The sequence below is a fragment of the Phyllostomus hastatus genome, unplaced genomic scaffold, assembly GCF_019186645.2.
Source record: "Phyllostomus hastatus isolate PE091 unplaced genomic scaffold, TTU_PhHast_1.1 phas_contig_113, whole genome shotgun sequence".
Taxonomy (NCBI): Eukaryota; Metazoa; Chordata; class Mammalia; order Chiroptera; family Phyllostomidae; genus Phyllostomus; species Phyllostomus hastatus.
In genome coordinates, this window is record NW_025333530.1 from 3,415,800 (window position 1) to 3,430,560 (window position 14,761).

The window sequence follows — 14,761 nt, forward strand, 5'->3', positions numbered from 1 at the left end:
AAGATGTGCTGGGATCTTGGCAGCTCAGGGCTTATGACAAAAAGAGACTGTCACTAACAGCGAGCTGCTCAAAGGGTAACAGGATAAGTGCAGGAGAACTGACCTGACTACTGTCAATAAAGATGGCCAGGTGTTCCAAGGCCCAGTGTCTACGTTCTGTACAAGCTCAAGCATTGTTTGGACAGTTGTTGATGGCAGGTCTCTTCCAGTGAGTGAGAAGTGATGGTGAGGGATCCCAGAGGTGGCCCAACTAGGAGATCAGATACAGCCAGAATCTTGACATCTGCCCTGTGTGGCATCACTTCTGCCAGTGGCTGAGAGGTGCTCCAAGCTCCAGCTAGACCTATATTTTCCATTTCCTGAATTTGTCATGTTCTCTGACCTTTGGATCTTTCTTCATGCTGTTCCCTGAGGTCCCAGGAAATGTTATACATAAAAGGAGGTTTGTAAGTCAGACTGAAATTTAGCTATCGTGACTAGGACTCCTGAATATGGAAGAAATTAGGCATCATTGCTAGTCACACAACTGAGATTGCTAATGGATGTCCTACTTGAAAAGGTGGTCCCTAATGTGGTCTATTAATGGCTCTTATCAGTAGATCCCATCACTGGAAGTTAGGAAAAGAAAGGCAGGAGAAAGGAGGTGAGGGCTGACAAGCAAAGAGAAATTCCATAGAGAATTACAACTGTTACCTTTGTCTAATTAGGCTGTCTTAGAATGCTAGAGAATATGAGGGTAAAAATGTAATCAAACGGTTCGGGGATACCTAACAATGCATAGTTCGGACGCAGTCCTCAACAGAGATTAAGATGATGTTTTTGTCATTCTAGCTTCACCACTTACATGTGGTTATGTAAGTGAGGTTTATTATCCTCAGTTCTCATATCTGCTAAATGCATAACGTATAGAAAGTGCTTAGTCCAGGACTTCATGTGCAGTATATTCAATAAATGATTTCTGTAAATGTTGGCATGAGAGCTCAGACATGGGTGAAAGAATGTCACTTGCTTTGTTTGTTCCCCTCCCTAACATTTACAGACACCTTGAACATCAGTAGATTCTCTAAGGGTTCTGTTGTTTGTTTGCTTTGTTTTTCAGAGTGAGGAAAAGACTAGTACCACTTGCCACGGGACCTAGAGCTGCATGCCCGTGTGTGGGTGTGCCGCACACCAAATCATCAACAATTTCACACCCATGTGTGCAGTCTGACTCTGAAATTAGGAACAAGCCATTGAAGACCATATACTGCTATTTCCCAACTTTGTCTGGAAACCTCTCAAAATAATGACACTGTTTCCTTTAACTACATTGTCAGGGTTCTTAATCCTGGCTACACATTACAATCACCTGAAGTCCTCCCCCAAAAAAGATTTATGCCCACACCAACTAAATTAGAATCTCTTGGGAACAGGGCTTGAGCTTGGGTTTCTAAAAGTCCCAAGTGATTCTAAGTGCTAACCCATGGGCAGACAACGGACCACAGCTCTGGCATCACTTAGAAGCTTGTTCAAAATGCAGAATCTCAGGCCCAGTCCAGACTGAATCAGATTCAGAATTGAATCAGCGTCTGCACTTAAAAGAGAGCTCCTAGTGATTCACAATCCCATCGAAGTTTGAGAAGTACTGGTAGGTGTTGGTGACCCTCAGCTCTGGCTATACAATACAGTACTCTAGAGGACTTTGGAAAAATGCATATCTTCCCCCTAAGTTTTTATTTAAGTAGTCTGAATGGGACCGAGCATAAATGTTTTGAAAAATCACCCCCGAGTGGATAAATTGTGCACCAGGGCTGAGAACCACAGTGCCAGGTAGGCTGTGCCATAGTGATAGGCCACTTCTCAGCAAGGAATGCCTTCAGGAATGTGCACCGACAGGTGAGGTTTACAAAACTCCCTTGCCCCTCGGTCACCTCAGAATTGGCACAAAGCATAAATTTGGTCTGTTTATGTGGGGTATTTCAGCAATGCATTTAAGAAATGTCTATTTCATATGTCTCTTATGAACATTTGTGCCCATTTGTATTTTCTATTTTCCTTCTTGTTGTAACTGTAGTTTATTAATGACTAGCTCTACTTGCATAACGACAATGACCACACTGGAATAACCAAACTTGGAACATGACTCATGTTCTACTTTTACTCAGTGGAATAATACTAAATATGTATATTAAAACAAACATGGAGCTATTATAGGATAGAATATACATTTTTGTGAAATTTAAAGAAAACACAGACTTCAAAGAAAGTTTGTGTTTTTGGTGGACCCTTCAGGCTCTGCCCCCAGCTTCTTAGCAGAATGGATTCATTCTGCCCTTGAGACTAGTTCAGAAGGAAAGTTGATGGAGCACTGAGCCAATGGAATTGTTTGAAATGTGACACCCTTAATTGACTCAGTTTCAAATACGAAGCAGTTGGAGCATCTTGGCTTAGCTCAAATGCTAGAAATACGGTAACATTTGTCACTTCATTCCCAGCCAACGGTCAAATGCAGTATCACAAATAAAAGCTAAAATAAATTCCAAAAGGCATTTTTGTGGTTGACTTAACTTTATTCACATGATAGCTGTGACAGGGGCTGACAAAGACTTCCTCTACCATTTCTTTCTTCTGGTGGGATGATCTAAAATAAAGTGTGGCTGCAGACATTGTGGGTTGAAGGGATGTGTGGTGAGACAGCTTTCAGGCTTTTTACAATTCTATGTCATCATGAATCCAGTTTCAGTTTAACCTCATGACTTATCTAAATTGGGAAATAAATCTAATGTTCACTGGCAAACACTGGGCAGCCCTTGAGAGAAGCATCTTTAGAGAACACACAATTGATCCTAACACTGGAGGCACCTCAGATACTATGTGTGCAGATCAGGAGTGCCTCGGGGTGCTGAGGGAGGCATCCCATTACAGCAGTGGGATCTCAGGGCACACAGCAGGCAGCTCTGGAGCATGGCAGTCAGTCCCAGGAGAGTGGCATGCTGTCTCACTGATAGGACCGCACAATGAGCCACATAAGGATAACTGTAATCAGGACAATGGTGAAGTTGAGACACAGCTCCCGGCCGGATCGCTCCATCCTCAGAGTGGCTCAGTGAGAACCAAAGGCAGACTTCTAAGGACACGCCGAAGACCTCCTGCTTGTCCTCACCTCCTGACAGAAAGTAACAAAGAAAATACACAACGATCAGTGAGCACTCCTTCCTCAAAGGAAATAGAAACACTGAGGAAGAGGACAGTGTATGGCCTGAATTATGTGCCCCCAAAATCTGTATGTTGAAATCCTAACCCCCAATATCTCAGAATGTGACCATATTTGGAGATGGTCTTTCAAGAGGTAATTAAGTTAAAATGAGGTCATTTAGATGGGATCTAACCCCATATGCTCCCTATCCTTATAAGAAGATCAGGACACAGACCTGTACAGAGGGAAGACCATGAGAAGACAGTGAGAAGACAGACATCTGCAAGCCAGGGACAGAGGCCTCAGAAGAAATCAGCACTTCAACACCTTGATCTCAGAGTTCTAGCCCCCAGACCACAGCTTTGGACTATGGCTGCACTCTTCCCTGGGTCTCCAGCCTGCCCACCCACCCTGCAGATTTTAGACCTGCCAGCCTCCACAATCACACAAGTCAATTATGGATGGATGGATGGATGGATGGATGGATGGATGGATGGATGGATGGATAATCACACATTCTATTTGTTCTGTTTCTCTGAAGAATCCTAACTAATACAGACAGACTGCTTTTTCTGCCTGATGTCAAAAAGACCAGTATAGTCCTGATTTTTTTCCTGTAATGATTGTATTGGTACTCTTTTAAAAATATGCAGAAATCTTTTTTGTAAATCATATCCAAATTACTTTTTTAAAGGTTCTATTTATTTTATTTTTTTAGAAAGGGGAAGGGAGGGAGAAAGGGAGGGAGAGAAACATCAATGTGTAGTTACCTCTCACACACTCACACTGGAGACCCGGCCTGCAACCCAGGCATGTGCCCTGACTGGGAATCCAACCAGTGACCCTTTGGCTCACAGGCCGGCACTCAATCCACTGAGCCACACCAGCCAGGGTGTGTACTGGTACTTTTGATAACATATAAAATATTACTTTTTTCTCTCTCCAACTTCAGTGTTTGTGCATATGTGTGTGCTTGCTTTGCTAACTTAGAGTACCAGCCAGCAAAGTCACCAAAACAGAAAAAAAAAGTTATGTTTTACTATTGCTCAGTTGCTTCAAATTACATATAGAAGTAGCATGTGTTTGGGGTTGCTGCAGGCCTCCATCTAACCCTGCTGAAAGCACAAAGTAGTTTCAACATCTGCTTGGTCTTTTGTAAGCGCTGTGTTGGGCACAGAGCCTAGTGGAGTCAAACCAAAGTCCCTCATATAACAGGCACTCAGTCCAAAGAGCAAGTGTTAACCACATGGCTACTTCTATTTCGTCAAGGGCTTGTGCCAGCTATTTTTAGTCAGGTCTGGGATGTGCTTAGACTGTAAACACTTCAAAGAGGAGGGACGGTATCTTTAAAGTTAGTACAGACAGTACACTTAGGAGACCATGCTCTGGGAGCCTACGTAATGCAGTCAAACAAAATGTTGCCTTCAGTGTGTGGCATAATTGACACCTTATGTATGAAAAGCAAATGAAATTAAAGATAAAGGATAATATTTTAGATACTTAGGACAAAGTTGTCTATAGAGTGGAAAGTTTAGGGGAAAAGGGTGTTTTCAATTTGCCAAGGGTGAGAGTTCAGGGGACAGAAAGGGTTCTTAGCAAGCTACAGCCTGACTATTATTTTTAACTGTCTAACCTGACTGAATTATTCATTGTAATTATTATAATCAATGCATTATTGTTCAATCAAATTAATAATTTGATCAAATAATAAACCAGCTGAATAATCATTTTTCATATTATTTCATTGTCAGTATAACATACAAGTTGAAATCAGATGGTGTCAACCAGTACGTTGTTAAATCTCAGTTTAAAATAGGGCCAGTGGTGATTGATGTACATTTCATTTTCCTCTTAATTCTTACCCATCCTGCATGAAGGGTATAGTAGACTGACAATGAAAATCTTTATACAAACACTTGCCTGACATAGCAAGTAAAGAGAAGAAAATATATGGACAAAGGAAATAGACAGAAGGTTTAAAAATATACACAAGAGCAGAGGGGAACAGGAAGGTGATGAGTCCAATCAGGGAGCCTGGAGGTTTAGGCATGGGAATCATAGGCAGACTTTTCCTTATGAATTTATTAATAAAATAAAATCCCGGTCCAAACACCCCCTTATTTGGGTAAGTTCTGAAGAAATACAGAGATATGCAAAAAATATGAGACTGTTTCTAGTGATCAGAACAATTTAGGGAGGGCAAAATAACAGTGCCACCAAATGTGCTTTAGATTAAGCTCTTACATAAAGGGCATCATGGAGATTGTCCCAGCAGGAACACACTGGGAAAGTGTTATTGAACGTCATCCACCACTTTGGTCATGCGACCTTCACAACCACTCAGGCCAGTATTATTGTGATTTTTATCTTAGATTACAGCTAAGAAATTACAGGCCTCTAGAGAGAGGTTAAATTGTGTAATGACACCTGGCATGTCAGAGGCAGAGCTAGAATTGGCAGATTAGAACTAGTTGCTAGAATTGTGATTACCCCAAGGCAGTGATTACAAGAGTGACTTATTCCTGAAATTAACTGCCCTGGCTAAACAAAGTTAGTGTAAATTATCAACCACTTTGAGAAAACAACTCAACATTTTTTATCAAGGTTGATAATACTCATTCCCTATTATCCAGCGATTTCACCTCCACTCTGGAAATGCAAGCAGGTGTGCACCAGGATGCTTCCACAAGGACGCTGGATTCACAGCAACGTTTCACGACATGGCCAAGCTGGAGACAACTCAAGTGTTTATCAGCAGTACAGCGGATGATGAGTTGTGGTATATTCCTATACTTGAATGCTACTGAATTAAGAAAATATATGAACTACAACAATCCTCAAAAAAATGTGTAAATCTCATAAATATAATTGTTGGGCAAAAGAAGAATTTACAAAAGAAACATAGAATATGATTCCATCTATTCAAAGTGAAAAATAGGGAACTTAATCATGGCTTAGGAGTGCAGGTGTAGATGATAAAAATGTTGAGAGAAGCCTGGACAATATTATCTCAATAATCAAGATTGTGATTACATATGGTGGGGCGACCAGTTGGGGTGACCAAGATGAACTTATGGGGTGCTGGCAATGATCTGGTTCTTGATCTGGGTGATAGTTACACAGGTGTTGCCTTATAATTATTGTCAAACTGTGTATTTTATACACTCTTTACATTTTTTAGCAGTCTCTGAATTGAAAGGCTATCCATCACACTTCTGTATTTCCTGTGATTTACCTCATACTCTTTCTTGCACTTTGATGGTACACTTAAATATTTGTTGTTTTATATAGTTTAAGTGAACAAAACATAGAGTTAAGGTGAGAATTTCCAATGAATCCAATGCAATCAACATCTGCTCATTGTAAGGTGTGAATGTGACTTAACTTTCACACACGTTTATAGCAGAGTTAGTCAGAAATTCGTATCAGCAAACTTCATTTTTCTGCTGTGAAGCCACAAAGACAGTTTTGGCTTTATTTTAAATTTTCCCTTGAGTCAAGATCACACCATCTGATCCAAAGTGATTGCCATATGGATGAAAGAAAAACCAAAAATACTCTGAATAAATTGTTTGATATTGACTTCCTTTGAATGGAGTCTGAGCAGAGAAAAGACAAACTTTCTTCCATGATATAAAAAAATTGTCCTTAAAGAGGGAGAGAGAAAATGCATATTATCAGGTGAGAAAAGTAAAATAGGAATCAATAATAGTCCCTTTGTACCATAAGAAACACTGTGTACAATAAGCATTGCCTATTTCATTAAGAAACATAAATATTCTCTGCCTTTCACATTTGTAACTTGTGCACACCCCCCACATACACACTGTTCCCTGATTTGGGTCAAGAACATACCTGCTGTGGTAGGATTCTCTTTACCTCTCTCTTTCTCTCTCTCTTCCTCTCTTGCTCTCTCTCTCTCTCTCTCTCTCTCTCTGACTCAGGCTCCAGCTCCTGCGGGTCTCCTGGGCTGTGTGGAGTCCTGGACTCTGGGCAGGGCCTAAAGTAGCCCCAGGGAGGTGGCAATCACTGTGATGTCACTGAAGAAACATCTCAAAGGAACAACCTCCAAAGGTTTCGAGCTATTTGTGTTTAGGGGAACGTGGAATATGTTGACTAAGACTCGGTACCTTTGGCTGGCAATTTGTATTAACACCCCAGGTACTTAAAATCTTTTCTTTCCAGTTGACTTTTGCTACAATTGATGCAGGTTTTAATTTTATCTTTTACACCTTCATGAATATCTCTAACATGTTTTCAAAACATCATAAACCAAGAGTGAGAGACTAATGTTAACAAACCAGGACTGCATGTGGTAACCCCCGGTACTCAGCATGCGAGGGTATAAAATGGGACTCCATTTCACTACCCATATCTTTAGCTCTTTACAATGTGAAGAGTTCTTGCCTTGCACACACACACACACCATAATTTAATGGACATCTTTAGCTCCTTCGAAACTGACTTTGGTCCAAGCAGTGAAAGTTATCTCCTCAGTCACCTGCTCCACACACCTTTCCAGCTAAGCTGTATGTTGCAAGTTTACACATTAATATACAGTTTCATCTAAACAGCTGTGGAAGCCATGGTGTGTATATCACTGTCAGTAAATTAATACAGCAGCAAACTCATACAGCAAAACTCAGCCAATTGAATAGACTGGAGGTAGAAGGAGAACTGGTCAAAACCAGGGAAAAACATGTTATGTAGAATACATATTGGAAAGAAATAGAATTGTGTAACTCTCAAATATAAGCACTGACTAAAACTAGACTGTTGAGATGAGTTTGTAATCAGTATTCCAGATGTGTGGAGGTAAAGGCAGCCTCTGAAATGTTTAACTAGCCTTGAAAGCACATCAATTAAGCACTGTAAATATGACCGCCAAAATTGTGTTTGCTCAGCAAACCCCTTCTTTATAATTAATAGAGCAAATCTCCCCTCAGAATTCACAATTTGGATCAAGCAAAATAATTCATTCCCAGAAGGCACAAACAAAATTTTCATACCTCAGAGACATTACTGAAAGTCTTCCCATTCCATATCTTCATTTCAATATAATAAGTGCAATGATGGGTAATCTTAAAACAACATTCTGCTGCCACATGCCTTGTAAAAAGATAGCTTGCTGAAGTGACAAATAGTATATAGTAATCATAGCCAAATCGAACACTGGCAGTTACTTGCTGCCATCTGGCACACTCCTCGAATGTAGTCAGATTTCTGTCTTTTACCTCCAAGCCCTTGCCAGATTGTTTCAAACGCTAAGAATGTTTTCCTAGTGATCAAACGACACCTGTCCCTTTTTTACACTCAAAATTATTTTTGGCCCAATTAAAAATATATATTACTGTAAAAATTTGAAAATGTAAAAGTATAAAGAAAATTTAAATTACCTTTAATTTCACCACCCAAAAGGGAAAAGATCTTTATGTTACATTTTTATTCATGTTGGAAGTTGCATAGATACAATCTCAAATTCCCAAGATATCAATATTTTGGGTAAAGGAATTTGATACTTGAAAAACCCTTTCCTTTAATTCATATAGAATCAAATTATTTATACTATACCCTGTGTTGGTGTTGGGTTTATGGGACAAGCATTTATTTTGTCCATGTAAGAATAGAAATTAGCTCTATAATATTGAAAACATTAATTATAATATGGAAATATTAACATATCACAAAACAGTTCACCAATCTGTCAGTTTAGTTGCATTGGTTAATTTCAATGTAACTTGGAGGTAAAATGTTATTGCTTATTTGTGAATCAGTTCAATTTGCCTATTTAGTTGTTCTGTTTAAGTTCATCCAACATTATACCAGTGACTATCGTGCCCAGTACATTGACAAATTCCCAGATGAAGACTTCAGAAGCTTCTGCGTTTTAGCAGTTTAGCCAGTGATATAATCAGAGAGTGGAATTACACCAGTAATTTAGCTAGTCATTAGTTTGACAGAACCCTCTCCAGAAAACTATGCAAGCCACCCAGAGTCACGTGACAATTATTCAAAGGCCTAAGGGAGAGTAACCCTGAGGATCTACCAATCCATTAAAAAAATATCAGGGGTGGAGAAATCAAACAAAAAGAAAAAAGGACTCATGGACCTGGGCAAGAGTGTGGTGATGGCGGGGTGGGAGGGTGGTATAAGGGGGATAAGTCATAATGGAAAAAATATAATAAAAATAAAACAAAAACAATTAAGATTAAAATTTAAAAATATCAACCTTGCTGCCTCTCATTCAAGAAACTGAGAATAACAAAATTTTAAACCTCAGTGCCAAAGCAAAATCATCCCTTTCAATTGTGCTGATTTACTTAATTGTGCTGATACTTTCCTTTCTGTGAGTAATTCCCATGACTTAATAGCATTTATTCCACATCAATTTTCTTTCAAGGTGCTGTTATGCCCATCATCAGGAGAACATACTAAATAATCATTGGTATTATTTCTATGCCTATTAATCTAGAATTTAGCCAAGGGTTGAAAATATCAAGAAAACAACTCTTACATTGACATTGGCATTGAAGATTTAATTGACATTTATCTCATCCACCTCCATCACCACCACATATGTTCTTAGGAATAATTCTTCGGAAAGTGAAAAGTGAAGACTTCATGTCAGTCTGGGAATTCTACAAGTCCGTGACACAATGGGAGAATTTAGCAAGACCTTCGTGAAAGGTAGTAAACTCTTAGTATATCACAGTAATGAGTACGGTGATCAAGGTGTCTTTCTCACCTTCACATCTTTACATGCAGCTGGTCATGAAGCTGCTCAGAAAGAAAGAAACAGCTTTCTGCTATTCTTCACTATTCCAAACACATGAATACAAGGCCAGAGAAAGAGGAAACCCTATTTCTTGAAGTTCTCTTCCTGTCTTTGAAAAGTTAATGATTATTATCAGTATCCTTAACCACTTGTGGCACAAGTGTGATTTTTGTCTCACTAACTGGATTTTAATTTCAAAGGAAGGGCAATTTCTTGTATTCCTTTTGTTTCTCTAGCTGTGTGTTGAACCGGCGAAGAATCATAATAGTTGCTCTAGAGTGTATACAGCAAGGGGCTTGGCTTGAGCCTCCTCTCATCACATCTCCCACTGAGATGTGGATATATCTGAGTGTGCCTGGCGAACATGAGTGGGGGAAGTTGAGGTCAACATCAAACCTACTAATAAAGGGACCTAAAAGCCACCCGGGAGAGAAGGCTCAGGAGGGAAGTGATCATGAAGACAAATGCGGTTCAGCAACAGGAAGAACAGATCGTCATCCCATTTCACATAACACAAATTCACTGTGTCAGTCCAGGTCCTGTGAGAAGCAGATGCTAAGATGGGACTAAATGTGCAAAAGGAAAATGTATTATCAGGGGAAATGCCTGTGAGGAAATTATGTGGAGAGAAGGGGGAAACTGAGAGAGTCATTAAACAGCAAGACAAAGAAAAAAGGATGACTGGGTAGAAACATCACAGACTGCAGTTCAGTTCTAAGGAAAGTTTGAGAAGTTTGTTAGGAAACCTCAAGTCAGAGTCACCTGTCAGAGGTGTCCTATGTCTCCCAAGGACTGGGTTGCTTGTGGAAAGCGTAGCCTCTGTTCAGACGCGCCCACGATGTAAGAGCACAACTGCTGGGGTCCACCTCAGTCACTATGCCATCAGATCTAAGAGGCACACGCTTGTGGCCGCCATACCCACACACTGCCCTCCTATTTTTCTACAGCTTGGAGACTGGGTTCTAGGAGAAGAAGAGAGCGATGAATAAAAACTCCATAACTCTTTTAGCAATTAGCCTAATCAACAGGATATAATGCTGACCAGTAGAGAGAGTTCCTTCCTCGCCCTGTGCCTTGTCACGGACCTCAGCTCATCCGTGGAACCAGCGATGTAATGGCATGCTGTTGAAGTGTCACATAGCCTGGCAGAAGCAGCAATACTGATTGAGATTTATTTGACGCTTATATTAAGCTGGCGGGCCTGAACTAGCAGCAGAGAGGAGCTTGAGCTAAAGAGCCAGAAAATGGCAGGCACTGTGTGTTCTCCAACAGTACTTGTGTGTGAGCACATGGGTAGCACACTCTGAAGTCTCGGGAAGTAATCAAAAGAGGAACATGACAGGGGCATGCAGTTTTGCATAACAGGTGCAGCAAGAGCCAGAAAAAGTCATATGAGTCCTTTTTACAATAACCCATTTTAGTCCTGGATTGGTGAGGTGACACCTGTTAACATCATTTGACTTAGAACCAATTTAATTCGTTTTCTCTGGAACAAGTATATTTCTGCTCTATAATAAAAGTCTGCAAGCCAACAGCTTTTCTTCAGCGCATTAAACATAGCTACTGTGGGCTGGGGGCAGGACAGGGGTGGGTGGGGAAGCAGCCAAAAATATGTTTACTACTAGGCTAAAGCCATCTGTCCTCAAAACATTCTCGGATTTCAGATTGGCTTTATTTTTCTGATGGGAAATAAGGATTCAGCCATCCTTTGATGTGCTGTTACCAAACTGTTCAGGGAGATTCTAGTCAGACACGCCCACTTAAAACATTCTGTTCCTTACCGAATTTGATCAAGGGTATTTTCAATGAATCTCTTTTGAAAATCTGTCAGTCAGAATAACACCATTGCAGTTTTGGAAAGAATAATAGGAATCAGAGAAAATTGCATATTGTTCTCTGCAGAGTTCATTTGGCTTTAGCCTTTGGCTCTTAAAGCAGAGAGAACAGTGCCATGAAGAACCATGAAAATCTATCTCTGCTCTCTGTGAAAGTAATGAGAGAACGGAAGTGCCTAGATGCAGCAATGTGGAAGATTAGCTGGATGCAAGCTACAGGCTAGGTTTCCTTTTCGATGAGAGATGTGCTATCTCTGAGGGCAACTGGACACTTGCTCTACAGCCTGGGGAGTAACCTAAGCTTTTACACTTTTACAGTAAGAGAACGTGGAGTTGCCAGGGCTAGTATTCATGGATTTGAGCACCGCATCTGGGAGAAGTGGCTCAGGACTACTCTCTAGCTTTCCTTGTGCCAGTTACTGCCCTCATTTGCCAGTGTAGAACTGAAAAGGGAGCCCCATACCTCAAGCCAATTATATCTGTGTCATTTTGGGGGTACACTTTTTTTTGGTAACAAAAATCCAACAGGCTAATATTTTCTTCCTCTTTTTGTATTTTATTCCTCTTTTGCTAGATGTTGCAGGGCTCACCAGGCACTCACATGTCAACCATCCCCGTTGAGTATCAACACAAGACATCCCTTCCCTTGCAGCCTCTTCTACTGGGTGCCACAGCTTCTGACCACTGGAGGTACCAAAGTTACACTTACCTCTAGAGTGAGGTGAGGAGTGGAAGTGAGGAAGTAGGCATCTTTCTGTGTGCCACACCCTGTTGAGGAGGACCAAAGAAATACTTTTTTTTATCATGCTGGTGTCTTCCCAGGCAAGAGTTAACAGGGTAGTTAAGCAAGAGAATGTATAGAATTAATAGAAAGCTTATCTCAATCCTACTTCTTCCCTTCCACCTCTAAGATTTCATACTATGTCAAACTTTCTTTTCTTAGGATGAAAAATCTCTCAGGAGGTGTCTATGTTCCCAGAGCAAATCAACTGCCATCTGGCCTGCTCCATCCGTACATAAGGCATGTGCTGACGTATCTTGAGATGCAGCACTAGACACAGCTGAGGCTCAAGCTGAGGCCCTACTCCATCAGTGTCCCTGGACAGATAGTGCAACACGTCATCCTTTCTAGCAATTGGAGCCAGAGTGGAAACTGGCTTCTCTGCACCCTTGCATATAATTTCTTATCTTAGTGGTTTCCTGTAGCTCCCAAATTAAGTTCAAAGTCTTCAGCTGCAGAGGCAAGGCCCTATCATGATCTCACTTCTAAACTCATCGCCCTCCTCTCTAGCAATCCCAGACTTGCACTTCCTCAGATGTTCTCTCCATGTGTGCACATGCCATTCCTTTTGCTTCTAGGTTTCTTCCTCTTCTGCCCTCAACACCTCTCACCTTTGTTTGATGATTAACAATAATACTTACCCTGGTTGGTGTCGCTCAGTGGATTAAGTGCTGGCCTGCAAACCAAAGGGTTGCTGGTTCAATTCCCAGTCAGAGCACATGCCTGGGTTGTGGGAGAGTTCCTGGTGGCAGATGCATGAAAGGCAAGCACACATTGATGTTTCTCTCCCTCTCTGTCTCTCACCCTTCCCCCTCACTAAAAATAAATAAAATCTTTTTTTAAAAGTAATACTTGATTCAAGTATCACATTCCCCGATACTTGGGGCTGAGATGCATGGACCTCTGTGATCTGTGTAGCCCTGTACACCACCGATTTTACTCTATTGCACTCACGTCATTGTCCATCTCCCCTCCTTAAGAACAAGATTTATCTCTCCACCCTGTAGACACAGTTCCTAGTCATGTAGTGCACAGAATGTAGTGGTCACTCCATAGAAGTTTGTTGAATGAAAATATGTCTGAATGTAAAGTGATTGATTAATTAATAACCATTCCACTCTGGAGAGTCATAGGGTAATGAGTATTTTCGAAATATAACTCTCACCTTTCATCAATGTACATGAGAAAAGATGGTGTTGTAATAAGACCTATAATAACTTGAACTACTCATGGTTTCTTTAATTAGGAATAGCACATTCTAGTCTTCCCCACCGACCTGATCTGATGGTTGGCATGCAATGTGCTTTAAAGGGGTGATTTTTCTCTGCTGTTGAACTTGAGCAGCAACAAGTGTAATTCATTGTAGATGATTTTTGAGAACATTAAAAAATTTAGAAATATAAAAAATAATTAATGTTTCTTTCACAGTTTAGCAATTCTTAATATCTGTCATATTGTTTCATGTCTTTGTTAAAGAAGAGAATTAAAATACTATAAATAAAGCTGAGGTCTCACTGAACCACAATTCCCCACCCTGTGTTCCGTCCCACCTCCACAGATAAAACAGGTGATCTGAATGTGGCGTGTAATCCAAGTTCTACAATCAACCCTTTCAGAGTCAGCATCTGGATTATACAAGCCCAATAGTTGGTTTTACTCTTTTTTCCCCGTCTGAAACAGTTTGTGTAAAATAGATATCTTTTTTTTTTGAGGTTTACAACAACTTGTCCATTAAACAGTGGTATGAGGGCCTGGTTATGTTTTTGAAGAGTTGGAAGACATTTTTGACTACTGATTTAATGATTTTTCATGGTTACAGATTTTATTTAATAAGTTTTCCATTTGTTCTTAAGTCAGTTCTGGCAATTTATTACATTACTAGAAAATTGTCCATTTAATCATTTTGTAATTTTGTTAGTACCACTTTTTATTGTACTCTCCTAGATTTTTTTTGATTTCTCCTTTATCTCTTCTTATGTGCCTCCCTTTTTAGAACTTTTTAACCACACAAAAATAGAAGAAATAATATAACAAATCCTAAGTTTCAGCTAATAATTATGAATATTTTGCCAATCTTGTTAATTTCTTCTTATCCTTATCATTTTAATTTTATTCTGTTTTCTAGTTATTCTTTCTTTCCTTATTTCTTCTAGAATACTTTAATGTAAATCCTAGAAATTATGATGATTTCACAT

General features: G+C 40.1%; 1 protein-coding gene across 1 annotated transcript; it reads right to left on the reverse strand.

The window, feature by feature from the left end:
* Nucleotides 1-2,528: 2,528 nt before the first annotated feature.
* SLN (sarcolipin) lies at nt 2,529-7,182 on the reverse strand. Its single transcript, XM_045839670.1, has 2 exons — nt 7,031-7,182; nt 2,529-3,145 (listed from the first exon to the last, which is right to left on the reverse strand). Exon 2 carries the CDS (start codon nt 3,068-3,070, stop codon nt 2,978-2,980), a length of 93 nt encoding a protein of 30 aa, XP_045695626.1. The 5' UTR covers nt 3,071-3,145; nt 7,031-7,182; the 3' UTR covers nt 2,529-2,977.
* Between the last annotated feature and the right edge of the window lie 7,579 nt (nt 7,183-14,761).

Excerpts from the sequence above, each read along its gene's own strand:
- SLN (XM_045839670.1), bottom strand. The coding sequence starts at position 3,070 with ATGGAGCGATCCGGCCGGGAGCTGTGTCTCAACTTCACCATTGTCCTG.